General features: G+C 39.7%; 1 protein-coding gene and 4 non-coding genes across 7 annotated transcripts; 1 reads left to right on the top strand and 4 right to left on the bottom strand.

Annotated features, from left to right (window-relative positions):
• Positions 1-19: 19 nt before the first annotated feature.
• trnam-cau (transfer RNA methionine (anticodon CAU)) lies at positions 20-92 on the bottom strand. The gene has a single exon. It is a non-coding gene; the product is annotated as a tRNA-Met (tRNA).
• Positions 93-1,645: 1,553 nt separating this feature from the next.
• On the bottom strand, positions 1,646-1,718 carry trnaa-agc (transfer RNA alanine (anticodon AGC)). The gene has a single exon. It is a non-coding gene; the product is annotated as a tRNA-Ala (tRNA).
• Positions 1,719-2,376: 658 nt separating this feature from the next.
• Positions 2,377-2,449, bottom strand: trnaa-agc (transfer RNA alanine (anticodon AGC)). Its single transcript has one exon. It is a non-coding gene; the product is annotated as a tRNA-Ala (tRNA).
• Positions 2,450-11,822: 9,373 nt separating this feature from the next.
• trnal-caa (transfer RNA leucine (anticodon CAA)) lies at positions 11,823-11,904 on the bottom strand. The gene has a single exon. It is a non-coding gene; the product is annotated as a tRNA-Leu (tRNA).
• A 10,348-nt stretch (positions 11,905-22,252) lies between these two features.
• Positions 22,253-24,245, top strand: LOC116680499 (uncharacterized). 3 transcript variants are annotated; one of them, XM_032509504.1, is made up of 5 exons: positions 22,253-22,584; positions 22,688-22,792; positions 23,036-23,122; positions 23,235-23,812; positions 23,867-24,245. In XM_032509504.1, the coding sequence occupies exons 1-5, from the start codon at positions 22,521-22,523 to the stop codon at positions 24,209-24,211; spliced, it is 1,179 nt and encodes a 392-aa protein (XP_032365395.1). In that variant the 5' UTR covers positions 22,253-22,520; the 3' UTR covers positions 24,212-24,245. The 3 variants fall into 3 exon arrangements, with proteins under 3 accessions (XP_032365395.1, XP_032365394.1, XP_032365396.1); XM_032509503.1 differs by having other exon boundaries at positions 22,257-22,584; positions 23,235-24,245; XM_032509505.1 differs by lacking the exon at positions 23,036-23,122 and having other exon boundaries at positions 22,257-22,584; positions 23,235-24,245.
• Positions 24,246-24,387: the final 142 nt, after the last annotated feature.

Here is a 24,387-nt window from a genome sequence, read left to right as displayed (position 1 = left end):
TTTTTGTTTTTGAAACACCTGCCCCGTGTGAGGGTTGAACTCACGACCTTCAGATTATGAGACTGACGCGCTGCCTACTGCGCCAACGAGGCTACGAAAGCACTCTTGATGGTTGGGAAAATTTCGTAAAATTTGGTCTTCAATCTTAATAAAAACAACGTATGTGGAGACTTATGTACTCCACATACTTTGCCAAACTTTGCGTAGGAATCGGCGTACGCCCGTCCTACGCCGGTTTTAGGTCGTATGCACGTTTCAGAAATGAGGGCCAATGTGACCACAATAAAGAGTTCTTGAAGAAAGATTTGTACTTTAAAGTTCTAGTTTTTTTCCAACTCTTCTGGTAACACTTGGTACTATTTCATAACTTTTGTCTGTAGTTCTCTATTCTTTCAGGGCTTAACTCTATCTCCCCCGCCTCTTTTTTGTTTCTTGTTATGTCTTGGCAAGAAGTATTATGCTTTTGTGTCGTCTGTCCATCCGTCAGGCCAAAGAAACAGATACCAGCATGTAACTTTGCAAATCAGTGGCTCACCATGGCCGCAATCAAAGATGCCATTTGGACCTCCAGAAACTTTCTGGTAAGAAAGCACATGCAGATCCCATTCCCTCAAAACCTGAATCACAGATTTTCCAGCACCTGGACTTGATCAGACTGGGAATATGCCAAAGAGATGTTCACAAGTTCAGCCGAGGTAAATACTCGGCCCACATTCACACAGACCTAAAACTACTCATTTAATGCTGGTTACCATTTTCTAAAATAAACAATGTCAGAGCAAAATTGCAAAGAGTGAAGGGTGTTGATCAAAAATTTTAATAAGGGATTGGCTCATTATTGCCAACCTGATATCATGAAGACAGAGACAGATCCTTTTATTCTTCCTTATTTCTTGTTGGAGAACAGAAGAACTCAGTTTTGTTTTTATTTTTCTGTTTGCATCAGTTTTCAAACCCGAGCGCCTTATTTAAGTTTTGTTGCAGGAATATTTTACTTTGAAAGAGTGTAAAACAACTTCCTAATAAACAGGTTGAACTATCTGAGATTTATTCATAAAGTGTGTGTGCGTGTGAGTGTGCTTGTTTGTGTGCGTGTGCTTGAGTGTGTGTGTGTCAAAAAAAACAATGATTCAGTTTGAAATATATTTTCATCCACAAATTAATTAAATTCAAAGCCTCGTAGTAACTCATAGTATAGTACGTCAAATATTCATCAAAAGTCATAGTTTAGTATGACAAAAATTCATAAAATGTAATAAAAAGTCAGAGTATAGTATGTAAAAAATTCATAAAAAGTCGTAGTATAACATGTAGAAAACTCATAAACGCCATAGTTTAGTATGACAAAAATTCATAAAATGTCATTAAAGTCAGAGTTTAGTATAACAAAAAAATCATAAAAAGGCATAGTATAGTATGTCAAAATATTTGTAAAAAGTCGTAGTTTAGTATGACAAAAAATCATGAAAGTCATAGTATAGTATCTCAAAAAGTCATAAAAGTAATAGGATAGTATGTCGACAAAAACATAAAAAGTCATAGTATAATATGTTGAAATATTAACAAGTAACAAGTAACAATATTAATAAGTAACAAGTCCAGATTTATAGTGCTTGTTGTAAAGCAAGAAGAATCTGAAGTCCTCTGGAGAATGCGGGCATTGATCCCGCTACCTCTGGCATGCTAAGCAAGCGCTCTACCATTTGAGCTAATTCCCCCTTTTCAAAAAAAGTCATGGTATGTTGAAAAAAATCATAAAAGTCATAGTGTAGTATGTCAAAAAATTCATAAAAGTCATAGTATAGTATGACAAAAATTCATTAAATGTCATTAAAAAGTCATAGTATAGTATGTAGAAAAACTCATAAAAAGTCATACTATAGTATGTCGAAATATTTATTAAAAACGTTATAGTATAGTATGACAAAAAAATCATGAAAGTCATAGTTTAGTATGACAAAAAATCATAAAAGTCATATTATAACATGTCAAAAATCATAAAAGTCATAGTATAATATGACAAATATTCAAAAAAAGTCATAGTATAATATGACAAATATTCAAAAAAAGTCAGAGTATAGTATGTCAAAAATTCATAAAAAGTTGTAGTATAACATGTCAAAAATTCATAAAATGTCATAAAAAGTCATAGTTTAGTATAACAAAAAAATCATAAAAAGTCATAGTATAGTATGACGGAAAAATCATGAAAGTCATAGTTTAGTATCTCAAAAAAGTCATAAAAGTCATAGGACAAAAACATAAAAAGTCATAGTATAATATGTCGAAATATTCCTAAAAAGTCGTAGTGTAGTATGTCGTAACAAGTCCAGATTTATAGTGCTTGTTGTAAAACAAGAAGAATCTAAAGTCCTCTGGAGAATGCGGGCATTGATCCCGCTACCTCTCGCATGCTAAGCAAGCGCTCTACCATTTGAGCTAATTCCCCCTTTTCAAAAAGAGTCATAGTATGTTGAAAAAAATCATAAAAGTCATAGTGTAGTATGTCAAAAAATTCATAAAAGTCATAGTATAGTATGACAAAAAATCATTAAATGTCATTAAAAAGTCATAGTATAGTATGTCGAAAAATTCATAAAAAGTCATACTATAGTATGTCAAAATATTTATAAAAAGTCATACTATAGTATGTCAAAATATTTATAAAAAGTCATACTATAGTATGTCAAAACAATCATGAAAGTCATAGTATAATATGTCAAAATATTCATAAAATGTCATAAAAAGTCATAGTATAGTATGTATAAATATTCCTAAAAAGTCGTAGTGCAGTATGTCGTAAAGTAAAGTATGCTAAAGTATTTCAAAAAAACATAAAAAGTCATACTGTTGTTGTACAAATATTTATAAAAATTCATAGTATAGTTGTCAAAAAATTCATAAAAAGTCACAAAAAGTCATAGTATAATATGTCGAAATAGTCCTAAAAAGTTGTAGTGTAGTATGTCGTAACAAGTCCAGATTTATGGTTCTTGTTGCTAAACAAGAAGAATCTAAAGTCCTCTGGAGAATGCGGGTGTTGATCCTGCTATCTCTTGCATGCTAAGCAAGCGCTCTACCATTTGAGCTAATTCCCCTTTTAAAGAAAAATTATAGTATAGTATGTCAAAAATTCATAAAAAGTTGTAGTTAAGTATGACAAAAAAAATCATGAAAGTCATACTATAGTATGTCAAAAAAATCATAAAAGTCATAGTATAATATGTCAAAAATTCATAAAAAGTCATAGTATAATATGTCAAAAATTCATAAAAAGTCATAGTATAGTATGTTAAAAATTCATGAAACGTCATAGTATAGTATGTCGACAAAAACATAAAAAGTCATAGTCACTTCCTTAAAAGTATGTTGAAATATTCCTAAAAAGTTGTAAAGTAAGAAAAATACATGTCGGTTATGCCGAAATAATGTTGGTTGTCTCTTAAACAATGCCTTTCGTTGACAGCAGGACTCAAACCTGCATCCATCGCCTTAACCACTCGGCCACGACAACCTGAAAAGCAGCATTTTACCTCTTTGCACAAATGTTCATAAACTTTTCAATTGGTTATTAGTAGTTACCAGACACGGGCAAAGTGCAAATCGTAGTGCAATGCCCGTTTCTGTGGATCCTCGTGGAGGCAGCTTGATTGATTGACATGCTCCCTTAATTGTACCATAACAGAGATCTAATGTTTTATCAAATCGGGTTTGGGAAGTAACCTTTCTGGTTACTTCTTGACAAATAAAGCAAGTAACCAGACAATGAAAACTACTGCAACGGCAGGGAATTGAACCCAGGGCAACTGCTTGGAAGACAGCTATGCTCACCACTATACCACCATCACTGGACAATGCAGCTTGTGTCCATTTTTACAGTTCATTGTCCGTCTGGATTTATTTGATAAAAAAAGCTTGTAAAACATCAACCCTGTTGTCTACAGTCAAGATGTGAACATCATTTTTTTAGGACAAACTGGGTTATTAGAAGATTTGGGCTGCAGTGAGGTCACTTGCATGTTAAAAATGGTTGTAGGACCTTAAAGACAAATAAATAAAACGGAACATGAATCTTACAGATATGTATTGATACCAGACAGAGCAGTAAAACCTAAGCCATTTTCCTCTCTAAAACACTTCTCATATGTCTTGGGAGTCACACTGAGAATAAATAATCATTATAACATATACAGTTGACAAAATACATATGTTTTTTCAAAGAAAGTCCAGACGCTTTTTCCCTCATGACATTTACTTATAACAATGACATATGTATTGATATTACACACACAGCAATGCTACACAAACATTTGTGTGTCTAAAACAGTTCTCCTATATGCAAAAATAAACATAATAAACATTATGACTCATATAAAGCACATACTATTTACAATTCTTCAAATAAGGCCCAAATACATCCCAAATCTCAAACCAGTGGGTCCATGTTCCTCTATAAAACGGTAGATATCTGTTTTAATCCGCTATAGCATCTTATATCGCATACTAGACTAGTGTGACCATAGTGTGACTAGGAAGATTGACCTCTTTAGGACTCCATACTCTTTGTGTGACGTTGTCTCCCATATATGGGCATATTACTTCCTTTTCTTCCGTAAACAGAGGGCAGAAACGGAGCCCGGAGCTAGTGGCATAAATAAGCAAAACCGCGAAGAATTATGGACATAAAGTGGTTTGGATTTAACGCTCAACAACCCCGAAAAAGGCAGGAAGTTCCAGGCTGGATAGAAAATCACCTGTAGAGGCTAGAAAGACCCGAAAGAGACCTCCATAACCGCTAACTCGTTAGCTTTTAGCTGCAACTTTTGGTGAGTTTCTAGCTTTTATGATTATTAAATGATTAAACCATGAATCAGAGGTGCTGTTTTTTGAGTCTCTCGGGTTCAGAGGGTCAAGAGGGTTGGCCATTTAGACTGTAAACAGTATGTTGGTCACCTGGTCGTTAATGTAATAGGAAGGAGCTCAAAAATTGACAGTATTGACTGGAAGTGATAAGCTTTGAGTTACATGGGGGATACACACTTTGCATTCAGTCTCGTAATCACCATAAAAATTAGGTATCACTGAAATGTGTGCTCATCCTGAATGGGCCAGTATAGTGCATCAGAATTTCTGGTTGAATGGTCTATTAGCTTTGGAACCCCCCTTTCCCCACAGCGTTGAATTTTCAGATATGGGTGGGTAGGTGGGCAGTGTGTCCAACCCTTTATGTGTAAAAAAAAACACTAAAGAAGTGTCTTGGATGAGAGACAAAACCTCTGCGGAGGACATTTTACCAAGTCCAGTTGCCCTCGGCCTAGTTGTGCACTTTTGGGGTAATAGCATGGATCAGGAACCAAAACGGACACATCTGGACTCAATGTGGACATTGTACGGCAATATTCGACACGTTTAGACCACAAAGACAGTTATCAGTTTATTTCCCATCTGGCAGGTATATTTGTGGACTCAGTTGGACATTTTGAAGATAATTGCACAATGTTGACCCAATTGTCAGTCTATTTTCCATCTTGCAGGGACATTTCTGGATTCAGGTGGACATTGTGGACAGAGACATTGGTGGATATTGATTCCCACCATAGGATTTAGCCTGTGTTGCAAATAGCCTTAACATCCTGCGCAATGTATTGCCATTGTCAAGCACATTGCCACCCTGGTGACTTTCTTCCATGTCTCCATGAACACCCATATAATTGGGCTGAGAGTTGAGAAACCTTCCCTTGTTAACTATGACATGGATGACTGAGAGCTTACTAGATCATGACATGTTTAATTTACTATATTATAATTTTTGAGACAGGTCCTACTGAAGCTTTCCTGGGTCAGTCAGAATGGCCGAGCGGTCCAAGGCGCTGTGTTCAGGTCGCAGTCTCCACTGGAGGCGTGGGTTCAAAGCCCACTTCTGACAGCTAATGTTTTAATCTGGAACAAATGTCTGACACATGATATTGGGTATAAAGAACTTAGCAATTCTTTGTATTTAAGAGGACATGAATGTGAGCAAGGAACTTAATGGCAAGTACAGAGATTTGTGAGCATTTTTATTGTCAACTCATGTAAAGTTACCATGTGTTTGTACACAGTAGACATATCTACTGCTGTGTTCACTGTCTGTGGCAAGTCCTTTAAAACCTGTTCTTGACTTGCTTTTTCCCTCATCATCTGAATGAACGTTCCAGGCTCGTTCCAGGTCTAAAATCTCTTTTCTGGGTGGGATACTCGTCAATTGATCTGCGAGTTCATGTGATAGTGTTTGCAAAATCTGAAGAAATTCCCTCCAGGGGGTCCTGTGTTATCACTTTCACAAGAATGGGATGTATAAGTATATATATTATCATCCTTCGATAGCTCAGTTGGTAGAGTGGAGGACTGTAGAAGCATAAAGCAGAAATTCTTAGGTTGCTGGCTCAAAGGATCACTCTTTTCCAGATTTTCCCTTCGTGGATCAATAAAGAATTTCGGATGTAGAGATAGATGGATGACCCAAAAGCATGATTTTTCTTGGCGAGACGTAACAAGAATAAAAAAAAGAGGTGGGGAAGACAGAGTTTACAGTAGATGAATTACTGGCTAGCTATGCATGAGTACCTCATACCTTTTACCAGGTTCAGGTAGTTAATAGTTATGGTCATATGAAGCTTCATTAAGCTTTCTGAACAATGTTCTTCATTTATTGAACGCATTCACTCAGTAGTGTTTTATTGTTGGTTGTGCATCTGTGATTGCCCTAGAGGTCTCTCAGTCCAGCACCTCTCCCGCTCATCTTTGTTAGTTTTACACTGTCCAGCATAAATCACTGACACCATACCTCACACTCATCCATGCATACACATTCACCACTGACTAAACTGACTACCACCATCATTGAATTATCATTTATTTTGTTGTGGTCATATTCTCACATTTCCTTCAACCTTTGCACACAGTCTTTTGTCCTGGCCTTTTCATGGGATCATGACAAAGTATCTAGGGTCGATCTTAGCCTTTGTGTGAGTACATAGGTTTCCAGAAACATTGTTTTTATTGAGATTAACGACCAAATTGTTAGTTTTTCTGAAATTTTCCTAACCATTGTTGATTCTTTCATAGCTTTGTTGGCACAGTAGGCAGCGCGTCACTCTCACAATCTGAGGGTTGTGAGTTCAACTCTCACGTGGGGCAGGTGTGTTAAAAAACAAAAAAACACAACTGATGATGAAAAGAAAATGATAGGTGGTTGAACCATTGATTCATCAATGACTCATATACCAAACCGCAGATGTGCCTTCAATAACATTATTGTGTTATCTCATAGGTACTGGAAGCCACCAGTCTCCACCAATGTATCTCTTAGCATTTATTTTCAGTCTGTGTTACAAGATTTGCCGTGAGCTTTGTATTGTCCAGCAGAACAGCAACAGGTGTGTTACTTTTTGACTATGATTTATACCATAGCAGTGCAATCATTTTACCCAGGTTTGATTTCCAGCCACCGCAGTTGGATTTACAGGTTTTAAAGCCATACACAACATTAACATTACTTGTTTTACCCAGGTTTTCTTCTTTTATTCAGTGATATTTCAATTTCCTTGCGGGAGTCATCCCAAAAGGATTAATAAAGATAAGTCTTAGTCTATCTTGGAAAAAAGTGAAACAAATCGGAAAATCTTCAGGGGATGTAGCTCAGTGGTAGAGCGCATGCTTTACATGTATGAGGACCTGGCATCTGCAACAGATATTACCTCCTGTGGTAATCTGACTGGTAGGGTTATAGAACGTAGTGCTAGACTAAGACCTCCTGTTACACAAACTAAGTAGTATTCTCTCTCTTTTATACCTCAGACTATCAGACAGCACAACAAGCACTTTAACAGTACATGTTTTACAGTTTCTATTTTACTGAATTTACATGCTTGTACTGTTATGTTTTTGTTTATTGTATTATGCTCCAGTTTTTATGGGTGTTACGGCAGGTGTGAGCATTGTAGAGATTTCACTTCAGACACTTGCAGCAACAGATGCTAAATGTTAATGTAGATGTTAAATATCAACAGACTGGAAATAGCCTTACTGATGATACAAAGCATAGGAATTAGCAGAGGATGGTTTTGATCCGTCGACCTCTGGGTTATGGGCCCAGCACGCTTCCGCTGCGCCACTCTGCTCTGCAACTTCTGACCAGGCCTTGGAGAATCTGTGATTCACATTTTGACTGAAGGTGGCAACCAAGGTTCCAACAGCTTACGGGTTGTAAAGTTAAACATTTGGTAGACCTTGCAACTATCTTTTATGTGAGCTACATTGATTATTCACGTGTAAGACTTGTGATTGGCTGGCGTTTTAAAAATGTCATTGTGAGTACAGATATAAACATCAGTAAGGAGTCTACCAAGTTGCCTCGTATCATTTTAGTTTGGACACCCAGTGAGGCTTACCACGATGGTTTGGACTGGGTCGACTAGGGTTTTCTGCTGCTCTCGAGCAGTCTTCCTAAAGACTTCCGTGGAGAGGAACGCTGATGAGTTGAAACTATTTTTGGTGGGTTTTGCTGTTTGGCCGAGCCTTTTGTACTTGCTTTTGCTTACCTTTGCTTTTACTCATCAGCTCCGTTTTTATCCCACCCAGAAAAGAGATTTTAGACCTGGAACGAGCCATCTTTTATTTCCTGTGGAGGTCCAAGTGGGAACGAGCGCAAAGAAGAGAAACCAAAGGATAAAGGAGGGAAAGGAGTGCCGGACCTGTTATTGTTTTTATGGAGCAGATTTACAGCTATACACATAACAGCAGCCACGGCCCCATCCATAAATCCTAAGACTGCAGCTATGACCCGGTTCTGGATGGGATCATACCTCAGAAGATTGAAGACATTACCCTCTGATCTTAAAGTACCTGGTAGGGATGAGCGGGTACAGCATTAGGCTCGTTCGAGATGAGCCAGGTCTGCGCAGAATCGATCACCGGCGATCGGCGCCCGTTGCATGCCGGTTAGATTTGTGTCCGACTTGATCCCGACTTGCTCTGACGTCATGCACACGTGGGCAACGGAAATCTCACGAGAGCAAGGCGGCCGCAGTTCTGAGACGCAGGCGGCGCAGTTGCTTTTCACCGACTGCAAGAGCCAGGCGGACCCAGAGCATGCTGGGAAACGCCGGCTTCTCAGCTGATTTAACACCTGATTGGTTTACAACATGATGACGTTTTATATAAACTTTTTATTGTTTTTGAATCGGAGCGATTTTAATTGCTATTTGTCTGATTTAAAGACTTATTCTGTCCAGAACACATGTTGTGTGACTGATAGTGGCGTTTAGAAGTCAAAGAGACTAAATCCGTTCAGATCACGGATCATCTCCAGTCTGTTGTTAATTAAAATCAGCAACAGATCGCATGTAGAGCACTTTGCCAGCTACTCTGTCATAACTAAAACAATTGGAGACTGTGTACAAGCTGGTATGTGGGTCTGATTATATTTTATTAAATCGGAATCGCACCACAGCGTTTTCATCACTTCCTGTCCAGCCTGAAGGCGGCTGGAATCGGCTGGAAACTGTCCGACTTTACCGCAGCTTTTTGTCACCGCCCCCCGCTGCTGCCGCCTGGTCTCGTCCACTTTACAGGCGAGGCGCAGTTCATCTCGAACGAGCCTATTATCTGTATCTGTATCTGTATCTGTGCTCGGACTGGGCGGGGCCTAACCCAGAAGTGGACAGGATTTAATCCGGAAGTGGGTTGGGTTGTCTTGAAATGGGCGGGGCTTTAACCGGTATGTTATTTTAAGCATGCAAATTATATGGGTTGATCAGAGGCGGGGGGGACTGTGTTCTACGGATCAAATAGATTGAATATATTAGAAAATAAAATAAAAAATCTTTGACAGGCAGAGACGTGACAAATGAAAAAGGAGAACCATTGCTCATTGTTCCTCTTATTTATTCCCATTTTTTTCTGTTGCGTGCAGTTGAAGCAGGACATGAAAAATTGCCAGCATGCTCTAATACAACTTTTAATTGTTCCTAATCTGGGTAAAATTTAACATTAAACTTGATTTTAAATTTAAGATTACGAAAGTAACATCTCCTGCCTTCAGGGCTCATCCTGGAGTTGAACCCACAACCTCTCGCACCCAAAGCGAGAATCATACACCTAGACCAACAAGACACGTAAACAAAACAATACAATCTTCTATCAAGTAAATATGATCAGTCAGTGACTCAAAAGGCAATTGTTAAGTATTTTGTTTGGCATGTAGTGTTTTTATGGCTACACTACCAGATTGAGCTTTCTGACTATAGGTTTCTTCAGCCTCAGGTTTGTTTTTAACTTTGGTTTGTAGTCCTTACATAGTAACCAGTAGATTTCTGGTGAACGTGGGGTTTGTAGTCCTTACATAGTAACCAGTAGATTTCTGGTGAACGTGGGGTTTGTAGTCCTTACATAGTAACCAGTAGATTTCTGGTGAACGTGGGGTTTGTAGTCCTTACATAGTAACCAGTAGATTTCTGGTGAACGTGGGGTTTGTAGTCCTTACATAGTAACCAGTAGATTTCTGGTGAACGTGGGGTTTGTAGTCCTTACATAGTAACCAGTAGATTTCTGGTGAACGTGGGGTTTGTAGTCCTTACATAGTAACCAGTAGATTTCTGGTGAACGTGGGGTTTGTAGTCCTTACATAGTAACCAGTAGATTTCTGGTGAACGTGGGGTTTGTAGTCCTTACATAGTAACCAGTAGATTTCTGGTGAACGTGGGTTTCAGACATGCTGTTTGGTTTAAATACGACTCCCGTTTCATCTCTGCCATCGGAGATTTTTTTTTTTTTGACAGTCCCCCGCCCCCTCTTTCTCTTTCTCTCTCTCTCTCTGTCTCTCTCTTACTCACACACACGCACACACACACACACACACACACACACACACTCACACATACCTGGTGTGGAAATAAAAAAAAGAAAAAAAAGAACCAAAAACAAAAAAAAATCACACTGATCCTAAAAAAATTTAAAGTTAAAAAAAGAAAGTTATACTGAGTATGAAAACTCTTGTTCATTACATTTACTTCATAATTGCAACCCCATGTGTTGTATTCATTGTTGCAAAATGTTCTGTATATAGTTTGTTTGTTACCAGGACGACACCATTGATCTGAAGCTCGATGCTGTCATGTAAATAGTTTTCCAATCAGCGGGTTAAATATGACCACTTCCGGTTTAGGCCCCGCCCAGTCCGAGTACGGATCCGGATACAGATAATTCATGTGGTAAACAGATACAGATACAGATACAGATAATGCTGTACTCGCTCATCCCTACAGATTACCACAGGAGGTTCTACCTTTTACAGCTCTTTTAAAGACTCTACCATAATACCTGCTGGAGATGCCAGGTCCTCATACATGTAAAGCATGAGCTCTACCACTGAGCTACATCCCCTGAAGATTTTGAAATTCTTTTGACTTTTTTCTGAGATAGACTTAGACTTATCTTTATTAATCCTTTTGGGATGACTCTCGCAAGGAAATTGAAATATGTTGTTTATGGCTTTAAAACCTGTAAATGTGACTGCGGTGGCTGGAAATCAAACCTGGGCAAAATGTTTGCACTGCTACGATATAAATCATAGTTGAAAAGTAACACACCTGTTGCTTTTCTGCTGGACAATACAACGCTCACTGCAAATCTTGTAAGACAGATTGATAAGAAATACATTGGTGGAGACTGGTTGCTTCCAGTACCTGTGAGGAAACAGAATATTGTTTATGAAGGCCAATCTGCGGTTTGGTATACTGTGATGTGTCATTGGTTTGCTACCACTCTTAAAAATCACCGCTCGTTGTCGGCAGGATTTGAACCTACAAAGGGAGACCCCAATGGATTTTGAGTCCATCGCCTTAACCACTCGGCCACAACAATGTGATAAGCAGTGCCATGAGTGCCTGGTCGTTAATGTAATTGGAAGGAGCTCCAAATTTGACAGTATTGACTGGAAGTGATAGGCTTTGAGTTACATGGGGGATACACACTTTGCATTCAGTCTCGTAATCACCATGAAAACTAGGTATCACTGAAATTTGAACTTGTGTTGCTGCAGTCTGAGTATACAGTGTTCATCCTGAATGGGCAAGTATAGTTCATCAGAATTGCTTGTTGAATGGTCTATTAGCTTTGGAACCCCCCTTTCCCCACAGCTTTCAATTGTCAGATATGGGTGGGGGAGTGGGCTCTGTGTCCAACCCTTTCTGTGTAAAAAAAACAAGTAAAGAAGTCTCTTGGATGAGAGACAAAACTTCTGCAGATGTCTTTTTACCAAGTCCAGTTTCCCTTGGCCTAGTTGTGAACTTTTGGGGTAATAGGAACCAAAACGGACACATCTGGACTCATTGTGGGCATTGTACGGCAATATTTGACACATTTAGACCATAAAGACAGTTATCAGTTTATTTCCCATCTGGAAGGTATATCTGTGGACTCAGTTGGACATTTTGAAGATAATTGCACAATGTTGACCCAATTGTCAGTCTATTTTCCATCTGGCAGGGACATTTCTGGATTCAGGTGGACATTGTGGACAGAAACATTGGTGGATCTTGAATCCCACCATAGGATTTGGCCTGTATTGCACATTGCCTTCACATCCCGTGCAATGTATTGCCATTGTCAAGCACATTGCCACCCTGGTGACTTCCTTCCATGTCTCCATGAACGCCCATATATTTGGACTGACAGTTGAGAAACCTTCCCTTGGTAACTATGACACGGATGACTGAGAACCTACTGTATCATGACGTTTAATTAACCATTTCATAAGTTTTGAGACATTTATAATTATAATTTTTTAAACAGGTCCCACTCAACGTCAGTTGTATCAGGCAGGATGGCAGAGCGGTCCAAGGCACTGTGTTCAGGTTGCAGTCCCCACTGGAGGTGTGAGTTCAAATCCCACTTCGGACAACAATTGTTTTCATTTGGAAGTAATGTCTGAGAGTTGTTATTTGGAATAAAGAACTTAGCAGTTCTTTGTATTTAAGAGGACATGAAAGTGCACAAGAAACGCAATTGCAAGTACAGCGTTTTGTGAGCCTCTTCATTGTCAACACATGTAAACTTACTGACTGTGATTTAACGGAGGGATTCGGTGAAAGCTATCTTTTGTTTTGTAAAACTTTGGGTTGTGTACAAAACAGGAGAAAAGGGTTCTTTGTTGCATCCAGGTTGTTATGTATAACAGATAAAAAGTGCAAATTGACATCATTCCATCCAATACGGGCAAGACGGGGTTGACAGATAGATTTTAAAATCCACACAGATAAACACTCATCGTAGCTGTTTGCAGGATTTCAGCAGGATTAAACTGGGCCGTATAGTGGCGATTAGGCAAAAAGAGAGAAGTACTTCCACTTGTTGTTACCTGTCGTTGCTATGGGTAACAAGCGTTCACAGTCCCACGTTTCCTTAGGGGCCCGTAGTGGATGAAATGGTAAAACATTTGGCCCTGGATGCATAGAATACCTGCCATATTGAGCGACAAAATGTGGGTGTCCTGAAAAAAGGTTCCTTAACTCTATCTCCTTCAACTCTTTTTTTGTTTCTTGTTATGTCTAGGCAAAAAGTATTATGGTTTTGGGTCATCTGTCCATCTCTACATCAGAATCAGAAATTCTTTATTGATCCCTGAAGTAGGACTCTGGAAAAGGCTACTCCTTTTTTACTCCAACCTAACATTCTAGAACTGCCAAGTAACATTCTAGAACTGTAACATTTCAGAAGTTTTAAGTAAAATTTTAGGACCGCAACACAAAATTGAGACGTGCCTGGCTAGCTCAGTCGGTAGAGCATGAGACTCTTAATCTCAGGCTCGTGGGTTCGAGCCCCACGTTGGGTGGTGGCATTTTAGAGAGTGGGGATGCCTGAGTTCTGCACCGTAAAATGTGGCAGTATTGGGGCAGATCGTCTGTCAATCGCAAGATTAGCAGTTCCTTCCGAGGGGAAAAATTCCTGTAATTTACCAGACTAAAACGTGCCTGCACTCTGCAATCTTGGCCTGTGCTGACCTCCTGTTCCTCAGATCAAACTAAAGTCTGGTGACAATGCATTTTCAAATTCTAAAACTTCAACCTATTGTTCTAGAACTGCAGCTTAACATTCCAGAACTGCAGCTTAAAAGAAAGTTGATGTGTATATGCATTAATGTAAAAGAAAGTTGATGTGTATATGCATTAACCAAAAAGAAAGTTGATGTGTATATGCATTAGTAAGTAGACCTTGTGGCGTAACGGCAGACTGTCAGTAGAAATAAACTTTTTGTTGTAAGAAAACTAGTTTAATTTGTCATGAATCTTTTTTGTAATTTTACATATGTTTAAAAATATCAGAAAACATATTGATTTTGCAGTATTCATAATCAATATTGCAATATAACATTTTGTCAATATCGTGCAGCCCTAGTGTGTGTGTGTGTGTCTTTGTGTGTCTGTGTGTTTTGGGAGTGGGACTGCTAAATGTCAAGGGCTGGGAGGAGATGGATGCAGAACAACGTGGTGGTACAGTGTGTGTGTGTGTGTGTGTGTGTGTGTGTGTGTGTGTGTGTGTGTGTGTGTGTGTGTGTGTGAGTGAGAGAGAGAGACAAATATAAAAAGCTTCAAGTAGACTCTAATAATACAATCATATTGTTTCTTCCACTTATTAAAATATCTGACTTTATTGCCACTATCTGTTTCTGCTTCTCTACCATATTTATAAGGTGTGATTTGTAAAATACCAATCATAGCCTACATCACATAAAAAACTACCTCTGTCCCTTTTCTGTTTTTAAAGACACAACATTAGGTTTTTTAATCAGATTGATAGTCAAACTGAAAGGGGAATGAGTACATTCACTTCTCTCACATTGTTCTGTCAAATGAATAACGTTTTTATCAGTTATGTTCCAAATATCAGTACAGTATGATGTGCTGTGATCAGGAGATGCATACACACTTTTTCTTTAGGCGCTGTACCAAATTTGGGGAAGATTGGCCCTTAGGGGGCGCTATAATCCACATTTATTGTTTTTGTGTAAAAACTCAATGCATTTCAGTGGGAGAATTGCAACATGTCTGCCACAGTAAATGCTATAAACATGAAACCTGTGATGATAGTTTGACCATAGACATATAAAGAGCAGACGCCGCATCGACCGCTACTGCCTACTGGCGCTGACGAGCCGTGGGGCGGCCATCTTGGATCGGTCACCAGCTCCACTCAGTGGAACGTGTTTGGCAGGTGCAATGAGGTGTCAGCGCGTTTAATACATCATACCTCACTGAATACAGAACTGATTTTCCGCGTTCTTTTGGTGCAAAGGTCATACATGTAGCTATGATACAGAACAGTACTAGAATATTCTGATATGATATAAAGTCACCAGACGTCTGAGATCAAAACTGGGAACATAATCCCTGAAAATGGAGAAACACGGGGACATTTCCAGTTTGACTATCAATCTGATTGAAAAACCTAATGTTGTGTCTTTAAAAACAGAACAGGGACAGAGGTAGTTTTTTATGTGATGTAGGCTATGGTTGGTATTATGCAAATCACACACTATAAATATGGTAGAGAAGCAGAAACAGATAGTGGCAGTAAAGTCAGATATTTTAATAAGTGGAAGAAGCAATATGATTATATTATTAGAGTCTACTTGAAGCTTTTTATATTTGTCTCTATCTCTCACTCACACACCCACACACACTGTACTACCACGTTGTTCTGTGATTAAAGACAGATTCTCATTTATTATCCATCTGAACGGTTTACAACCCGGGAAACGTCACCGTAGTAACGTTATCAGCACCTAATTCCATCTTTCTCATTGTAGCTGAAGGCGGCCATTGTGTCTTGTGCTCGTGCAAAATCACATTTGATCACACAGCTTATTTGCTATTTGCTTTTAATTCCAATATTCTTTGGAGTTATACTGTAATATTACAGATTACATTGTTATGAAAACTAAAAGTATATTTGCGTCCTGTATGTCCTTTATGGAGAAGATTAAGATTCATAGAAGGGTTAGAATGTGTGACATCACACATTCTCTAATGACACTGATATAGAAGGTTCAGTGTGCTGTCACAAGTGTGTGACATCACGTCCTTTCATGACGTTCTGTGGCTTTGAACACAGACCCTGTATCTTACCGAGAGACACAACCTTTCACTTGAACCCTGTCCTCCATTAAGAGACACATCTTTGTTGGAACAGAGCTCAAAACTCAAAACACTTTTATAAACTGCAATACAGCAGTAATAGTACAAAATACTCCAGTACCGCAAGAAATATCGTTAAAATGTATTCAAAAATATTTTCTGTGGCTATCATGGCGACCAGCGCACGGCTTGAGGACCTGAGAAAAGCCCTTCTGGAGGTCCAAAACCAAAACGACGAGCTGGTCTCAGTGAATGCTGGCCTGGTGGAGGAGAAGGGGGAAATCTTTAAGGCTCTACAGTCAGAAAGATCCATGAGGAAAAACCTAAAGTAGGACCAGAAACTCAAGGATGAAGAGATCCGCCTTCTTAGGGAAAGGTGGGCCCGAGACAAAAACCTCACGGAGTCAGTCAGACGCCACTGGAGCTCAGAGTTCAACGGGTTCAATGGATCCATTAAAGAGGAGGACAAGAGCAGGAGACAGGCCTGGCAGGACGAGGTCAACTGTGGACGATGAGAATGATAGCCATAGTACTGCGTTTATCTCTATTAGATTCTATTGGCTTCTCTCAAAGTGTTTATAAACCAACTCACCGTTTTAACCTCAACCTTGATCTTGTTCTGGTGTATGGTGTTGAAATTGAACATTTGATAGTGTTCCCACAGAATCCCTTTTTAGCTGACCACTGTTTGATAACTTTGGAGTTTATACTGCTGAACTACACGCCAGTAGGCAACAACTTCTATACAAGATGTCTATCGGATAGTGCTGTAGCAAAATTTAAGGATGTGATTCCATCACCATTTAATTCATTCCCAAGTCACAAAGTAACGGAGGACTCCTATGCTAATTTCGGTCCCTCCCAAATCGATCATTTTGTTGATAGTGCAGCAGGCTCGCTGCGAATGACACTCGCCTCTGTTTCCCCTCTGAAAAAGAAGATGATAAAACCAAGACGGTTAGCTCCATGGTATAACACTGAAACACGCAAATTAAAGCAAATATCGAAACTTGAGAAGAGTTGGCGTTCCACCAAACTGGAAGACTCTCGTATAATTTGGCAAGATAGTCTTAAAACTTATAGGATGGCCCTCCGTATAACCAGAGCAGCGTACTACTCGTCATTAATAGAGGAAAATAGAAACAACCCCAGGTTCCTTTTCAGCACTGTAGCCAGGCTAACGGAAGGCCACAGCTCTACTGAGCCAAGTATTCCCATAGCTCTCAGCATTAACGACTTTATGAAATTCTTCAATGATAAAATTATAACTATTAGAAGCAAAATTCACCAACACCTGCCTTTAACTGGCACTGACTTATCTCTAAACACAGGAACCTTAGAAAGATACATGTTAGACTGCTTTGCTTCACTTGATCTTTATTAATTTATTTCAATTATGTCTTCATCTAAACCATCACCCTGCCTATAAGACCCTATCCCGACTAGGCTACTTAAACAAGTTTTACCCTTAGTCAACAGTTCTCTACTAGCTATAACCAATCTGTCTTTACTTACAGGCTATGTACCACAGCACTTTAAAGTATCTGTAATTAAACCTTTTTCTGAAAAAGCCCAACCTTGATCCAGATGTTTTAGCTATCTATAGACCTATGTCCAACCTTCCATTTCTCTCTAAGATTCTTGAGAAAGCAGTCCCCAAACAGCTGTGTGACTTTCTGCATAGCAACAGCTTATTTGAGGATTTTGAGTCAGGATTTAGAGTTCAGTTGTCTAATTGCCTCAGACAAAGGACTTATCTCTGTAATGGTGTTATTAGATTATTAGTGCTGCTTTTTTTCACCGATGTAATATTGCAAAAATCAATTTCCATAGTGAAGTAGTAATTACATTACATTCAGGAATTCAGGAATATCCTGTCTAAAAATGATGCAGAAAAACTAGTCCATGCATTTGTTACTTCTAAACTGGATTTTACAGGAAGCCAATGCAGAGAAGCCAAACCAGGAGAGATGTGATCTCTTTTCCTGGTTCCTATCAGAACACGTGCTGCAGCATTCTGGATCAGCTGAAGAATCTTTATGGACTCTTTTAAGCAACCTGATAATAAAGAAAATAATTAGCAGCCGGTAGACAGATCTCCCCATCGGGAAATAAACCCCAGTCTTCCGTGGGAGAGGCGGAGGCGACCATCCAAAGTTTCAGTAGTATTGTGGTTTTTGTGTTGGAACAAGTTGCACTGTTTGAAATAAGCTTTTGAGATACAAGAACGTCTTCACTTGGGACAGCAATTGACTCCCAACCCGATGGGAGAAATCCTGAGCTTTGAGATTTGGAGGGGCTGACTTTGATTACGAATGCTTGACACTGGACTTCAATCTGCCCCAGTGGGTGCTGTAGATCACTGTTTGATGAAGCCCACAGAACAACATAATCTGGAAAGAGCAGAAGAGGAATTATAAGGTGCCCAGACTTGACACTCTCCCACCTTCTGCTGCGCCTTGTGAGGTGCTGTTCATGTCCAGTAGATATGCTTTTTCCATCGCTTGACGATATTCCCATTTAGGGTCAGGAGTTCTCCTCCCATGCTGAACACAGCCTGAGCCAAGGCACGCTTTCCCCCTCATGATTCACCCCAGTGGAAGCTGTAGATCAATGCCTGATGAAGCCAAATGAACCACATAGTCTGCAAAGAGCATAAATGGCAAGGTGGCTAGACTTGACACCCTCCCAACTCCTGCGGCACCCTGTGACGTTTTGTTCATGTCCAGGAGTTGTGCTCTTTCAATCGCTTGAAAATATTCCCATTTAGGATCAGGAGTTCTCCTCCCATGCTGAACACAGCTTGAGCCAAGGCCCACTTTCCCGAGTAGTCCCACGCGTTCGCCGGGACTTCCTCGAGGCCTTGCATTGGTTAGCTGGTAGAAAAATCTCCCCGTCGGGGAATCGAACCCCGATCTCCCGCGCGGCACTCGGGAATTCTTTAGCTAAAGCGCCCTAAACTGATTCCCATTCATTTCCTATGGTACTGCTAAACCACTACGGATGTAATATATCCTTGGCCGCTAGTATGCGCACTGGAGGCGTTTTCACCCTGGAGCAGTTTAGCGAGTGAAGCTTCCGGCCCCTCTCAGTGCTCCTGTGGACAGCGGATTTACAGCACACACCGACAGAGCTCCGCTGAACGTTACGCTTAAAGGTAAGTTATTTATATGATTATGAATGAAAAGATGTTAAATGACCAAACGTGTAATGAAATGTTGTGTTGTCCCTGTCAGACGTTTTCTATTTTAACGTTACATGAATGCTATAAAGTTAGTCACTGTTCATGTTAACGCTACTTTCAGATGGATTACATGGTTACTACAGTTAATGTAACGCTAACCTTAAACCGTGGTTTGATTCATGTGTTTGTTTATTGTCTATTTATGTTAGTGGTGAGTAGAAATTGGCATTATAGTCGAAAGCATTAGTGTGTGACTTAACGTTAATGCTCATTCAAGTTATTATCATATAATTTAGCATGAACTTAGCGCTACGTGAACGTTACCGTTCAGCTTTAACGTTACCAGCCGGTTGGATGCTAACGTCAGCTAATGTAATGACAAACTATGAATGGACATTCTTAATTTGAATTATGTAAATGCGTCGTATTTTCTTCGCCGTGTACGTAACGTCGGCTGTCGCTATCAGCCACCGTTGTATTTCTGCAGCTTAAACATGGCTTCTGTTTTCTGGCAGTTTTACACTCAGCTAGTGTTTAGATCCAGTGGTGAAATGTAATTAATATACATTTACTTATGAGGGCTACTGGAACTGTAACGATACTGCTACTCATACTCTAATGCCACATCTCAGAGGGATTTGTAGGCTACTTATTAATTGCTCTACAGTTTTTTACAGCTTTGCAAGTTGAGGTTATTATTATTATAATCAACACATACATTATGATGTATTATAGATTAAACTACCCAACCGGTTATAAAGTAGTTTAAATCAGCTCCAACTTTACCAGCTGCAACATTACAGTGGTGTATGCATGTATTACATCACTAATTATAATCTGCTAATATATAATATATGTATTTCTGAAATGAATAGTTTACATCTTGGTTCTTTTATTTGGTACTTTTATTATATTTTAAATGCAGAAAGTCTTTACACTGTTATAATTACTGTTAGATTTGACTGTTACTGAAGTACAAGACCAGAGAACACCAAAATATGTTAAGGGTATTAACAACTTACTATATATTATAAATGCTTTATTTTGTATAGACTACATAATATACATTTATATTCTAGCTACTATATCTTCTATTCTAACATACTATGTAATGTACAGATTTGCCTTATATTGTTAAAAGCTGAGTATATCAAACAAGGAACATCTAATTCTGGGTGTTTTGGGATTAGACTTCACACTTTGATGTTACTTTAGTCAACAGTTGAGTTCTCATGAAGGTGGCGGTGTGACTCCTCACTAAGCTGAGCTCCCTTCTCCTTAAAGTTCTTTCCTTTGCGGGGTTCAAAGGGTTTCACCCACAGGGGGTCTATCTTTGAAGTGTTAACAACATCCCTTTACAAACACACAGCTCATTGACAGGACATACACAATGGCAGGCATTTAATCAAGTTCAAACACATCAACATTGTGAAATATAAAATAAGAAATACAGTACAAATACAGAAAATACAGTAAGAATATGCAAAGGATGAGATTTAAACCTGCAGTTTTTTTCACTTTATTGCTACTCTATTAAGACATTTATTAAAAAGGTCAATGTCTGTGATGTAATAATATACTAATTACGTGACTTTTCTTCATGACAGGTAAAATGCAGAAACAAATCTTTTTTCCTGGGAGAATTGGTGTTACGTTTCGCAAGGGACCTCTGGGGTATCTTCGCCAGGATCCAACTGAGGCTGCAAAAGTCATTAAAGACAACCCTTCTCTCCAGGACAAGTCTGCACCTGTACGGGAGGAGCTGGTCAGGCAGAATGCACTCAGTGTTGTCCGTCAGAGAGGAGGGGACGCCTCAGATAAATGTGAGGTGGCCGGAGAATACATCCTGCAGTTTGGGAAGTACAAGGGGAAGTCCTTCCGCTGGCTTCTTGAAAATGATATGGGGTATACCATCTACCTAATCAGGAACAAGCTAAAGGAGGAGGCTGCAGGAGTGTTTATAGCAGAGGGGCACAGCAAGGACAGCTTACTGTCGTTTGTGAACTATGCCCTCAGCTTTCAGGAAATCCAGTCTCTTCTTGACTATGACAAGGCAAGGTCACAGGTTGTGACAGTAGCAGCATCAGAGGATGACCAGCTGGTCGGGTTTGGCTCTCGTGCCAACAACACCTGGCGAGAGATTTGGGACAGCAGGGATGATGGCTATGCAGACTTTATTCTGAATAAAAGGTGTGCTTCAGGGACAAAGATGCACAAGCTACAGCAGTACCTGCAGAAGAAGCTGCCCTCACCTTCTGGCTCCTCTCCAATGTCGCATAACTCAAATGCTCCTGCTGAAGCCATGGGTGGGTCTTGTTTTTCTTTTGTTTAGTCAAAAAGATGCACAAGCTGTCATCGTAGCCAGTACTAATGTTTGTCTGTTTGCATCACAGTGATGGATGAAGATGAAGAGCTGGAGAGAGAGATGCTGAGCATTTCTCCTTCCAAGCAACATGAGCAAAGCTGTGAGTGAACATTAGTTGTCTATTTGTTTATTCTTAATGATTTAAAGTTCAGCCTGTTTGATATTAATCCTGTGTTCTATATAGTATAATGCATGTTATGTACTGTATATCTTTTTATTCTGTTTTACAGCTGTTTCTGCACCGTCATCATCATCTGCCAGACCACCAGCGGCTTCAGGAACAGAGAGAGGTTCTTAACCAAAGCGTCCTGCATCAGCAGACCACTCTGGGACCATGAATTCTTATCCCAATATGAAGCATGACCTAAAGCTTTCCGTCTCATGTTGACCATGTTCTGGTCATGTTTGTGTTTTAGTGTTCTACCTATTGTCCTAGTGACTATGAATTGAAACCAGTCATTGTGAGGGTAAGTGTCATTCTTTTGCGTATGTGGATGAAACTATATACTACATGTAAATCTGCTGTAGTTACTAACACTTTGTGTTGCATGTGTTTGCATGTTTAGTGTGTGTGTCATGTTGCTTCCCCTGCTTAGGTTAAATTCTAATGAGTGACTACTAAATATTAATCCTTTAAATACATGAATGCATGTGTATGACTGACCACATTATTTATGTATTGTTTTAAGAAAGTCTGTTTCACTACATAAGACTGAGATAAGCAGGTGAAGTAAAAGATTGGTGTCTTTACTTACTAACACAAGTTTTTGTATTTTGCCAAAAATATAAAATATAAATGACTGAACATACTTTTTCTGTTGTAGCGCCATTAACTAAACTGAAAAGCTCACAAGAAGACGGTAAATGCACAGTTTACTTCATCCATTCAAAGCTTTGTCATATTCCCTATGCTTTTGTCCGTTATAAATTTTTGTTATTGTCCTTCCCTTCTTGCAACCCAAGTCCTGCCAGCTGTAAAGAGACCTGTGCCCCTTCCTCATGAGCTGAGGTTTCTGATGCCAACAACAGCAGGTCTTCAGCCAACAAAGACGACTCTAACAGTTCCAGGTGTGTATTATTTTAACCATATTTGCATATTTAAAAAATATCCATCATAACTGTTGTAAATCCTTTAAAATGTTTAATTGTTGTATATCAGATACTGCTCCACAGTTTTAAGACAAGCCAACATTTAAGTGTACCGCCTGCTAATATTCAAGGCCTAAAGTGTAGATGTAAAGTGTAGTGTTGTATTGTTTTTTACTGTATCTTACCTGTAAATAATAAAGAAATGCTTAACATTCTATACAGTGTCAGAGGCACTTGTGATTACTCCTGGTACGTCTGCAGAGCCCAGTCATCCGGCGTTGCAGCCAATAACTGCACAGAGAGCTCAAAGTAAGGTTTTTTTGAATGTTTTTTATTTGAATTGTGTGCATTTCATGAAGATAGAATCAAGTCAAACACAACACCTTAATAATTTGCCTTGCTATTATTCTTGTCTTGCTAGGTCAGCCAGTACCCAGGCCATCAAGGGTCCCCAGCATTCCTCCTCCACAGCTTCCTGGCTCTGACCAGGATATCAGTCAGTGGAACTGTTCTCAGCAGCAGAGGATCTGGATGAAGACAGAGCTGGAATTGATGGGCCTATGGCCGGGCTTCATTCCTGTGCGCAAGCTCATGAAGATGGTGTCATTGTGGCGTTTCCCTCCCCAGCCAGAATTAATTGACAGCATCTCTGATCTTCCATCCCCAAAGTACTTTCAGCTCCATCCCTTTTTTATATGGAAGCCAGAGAATGACTTAATGGCCAGGCTGAGGAACAACGACACTCTGCCATGCATTGAAGGGTGTGCTCAGGCCCAAATTGTCTCTGCAGGTGTTGGTAGACCACGTGTGATTGTTGGCATCACTGGACAGTACTACCTTTTTTCCTCCAGGCTGTGCTGTAAGGTTTGCCGGAAGAGGTGGTATGCTGACAACGCAGTGTGGCTGGAAAAACTTCCAAAGAGGTTCACAAACCTGTTGCCGGCAATACTGACCTATAAGAAGGCCATCTGTAAATCCGTAATGGACGAGCTCAGGCGCACAGGTAACTCACCCACTGACATGGCAAAGCAGATCATGGAGATGATGCACCTGAAATATGAACGTGCTCACCTGGCCTTCCTGCTCACCTGCCAGAACGTCATGGATGGTGAGGCAGGAAAGTATGACCTTAGAACCATCACTCAGTTCATAAGACAGGAAACCAAGCCAGCTGCCTTTGGAGAGTATGGGGATTCAGGTGGCTGGAACGGGATCTCTGTGTCTGCACACTACCTAACTGACTGCCTACTGCATGAGTACCAACACCAGGAGGGTGCTATCACAAAGCTTCTTCAGAGCACATTTGGACAGGCTTTCCGCTCAGACCACACACGGAAAGTTGCTAGGAAGGTCACCTTTTCATCTGGGACCATGTCATCATATGCAGTCACTGGATGATCCTTTCATGGGTGATGGTGCAGTCTGATACAGAAAAGTCACTGAAGACCATGTATGAAGGTTTAGCACACCGCTACAGCACTGCAAGCATAGAGAAGGCACACTACCAGTGTTTAGACAGGTAAGATATAAACAATATATTTTGCTTTTATTGGTGACATGAACAGCTAATAACA

Source organism: Etheostoma spectabile, unplaced genomic scaffold, assembly GCF_008692095.1.
Source record: "Etheostoma spectabile isolate EspeVRDwgs_2016 unplaced genomic scaffold, UIUC_Espe_1.0 scaffold00018480, whole genome shotgun sequence".
Taxonomy (NCBI): Eukaryota; Metazoa; Chordata; class Actinopteri; order Perciformes; family Percidae; genus Etheostoma; species Etheostoma spectabile.
Note: the sequence above shows the minus strand (reverse complement) of the source record. Positions and strands in the feature narration are given on the sequence as shown.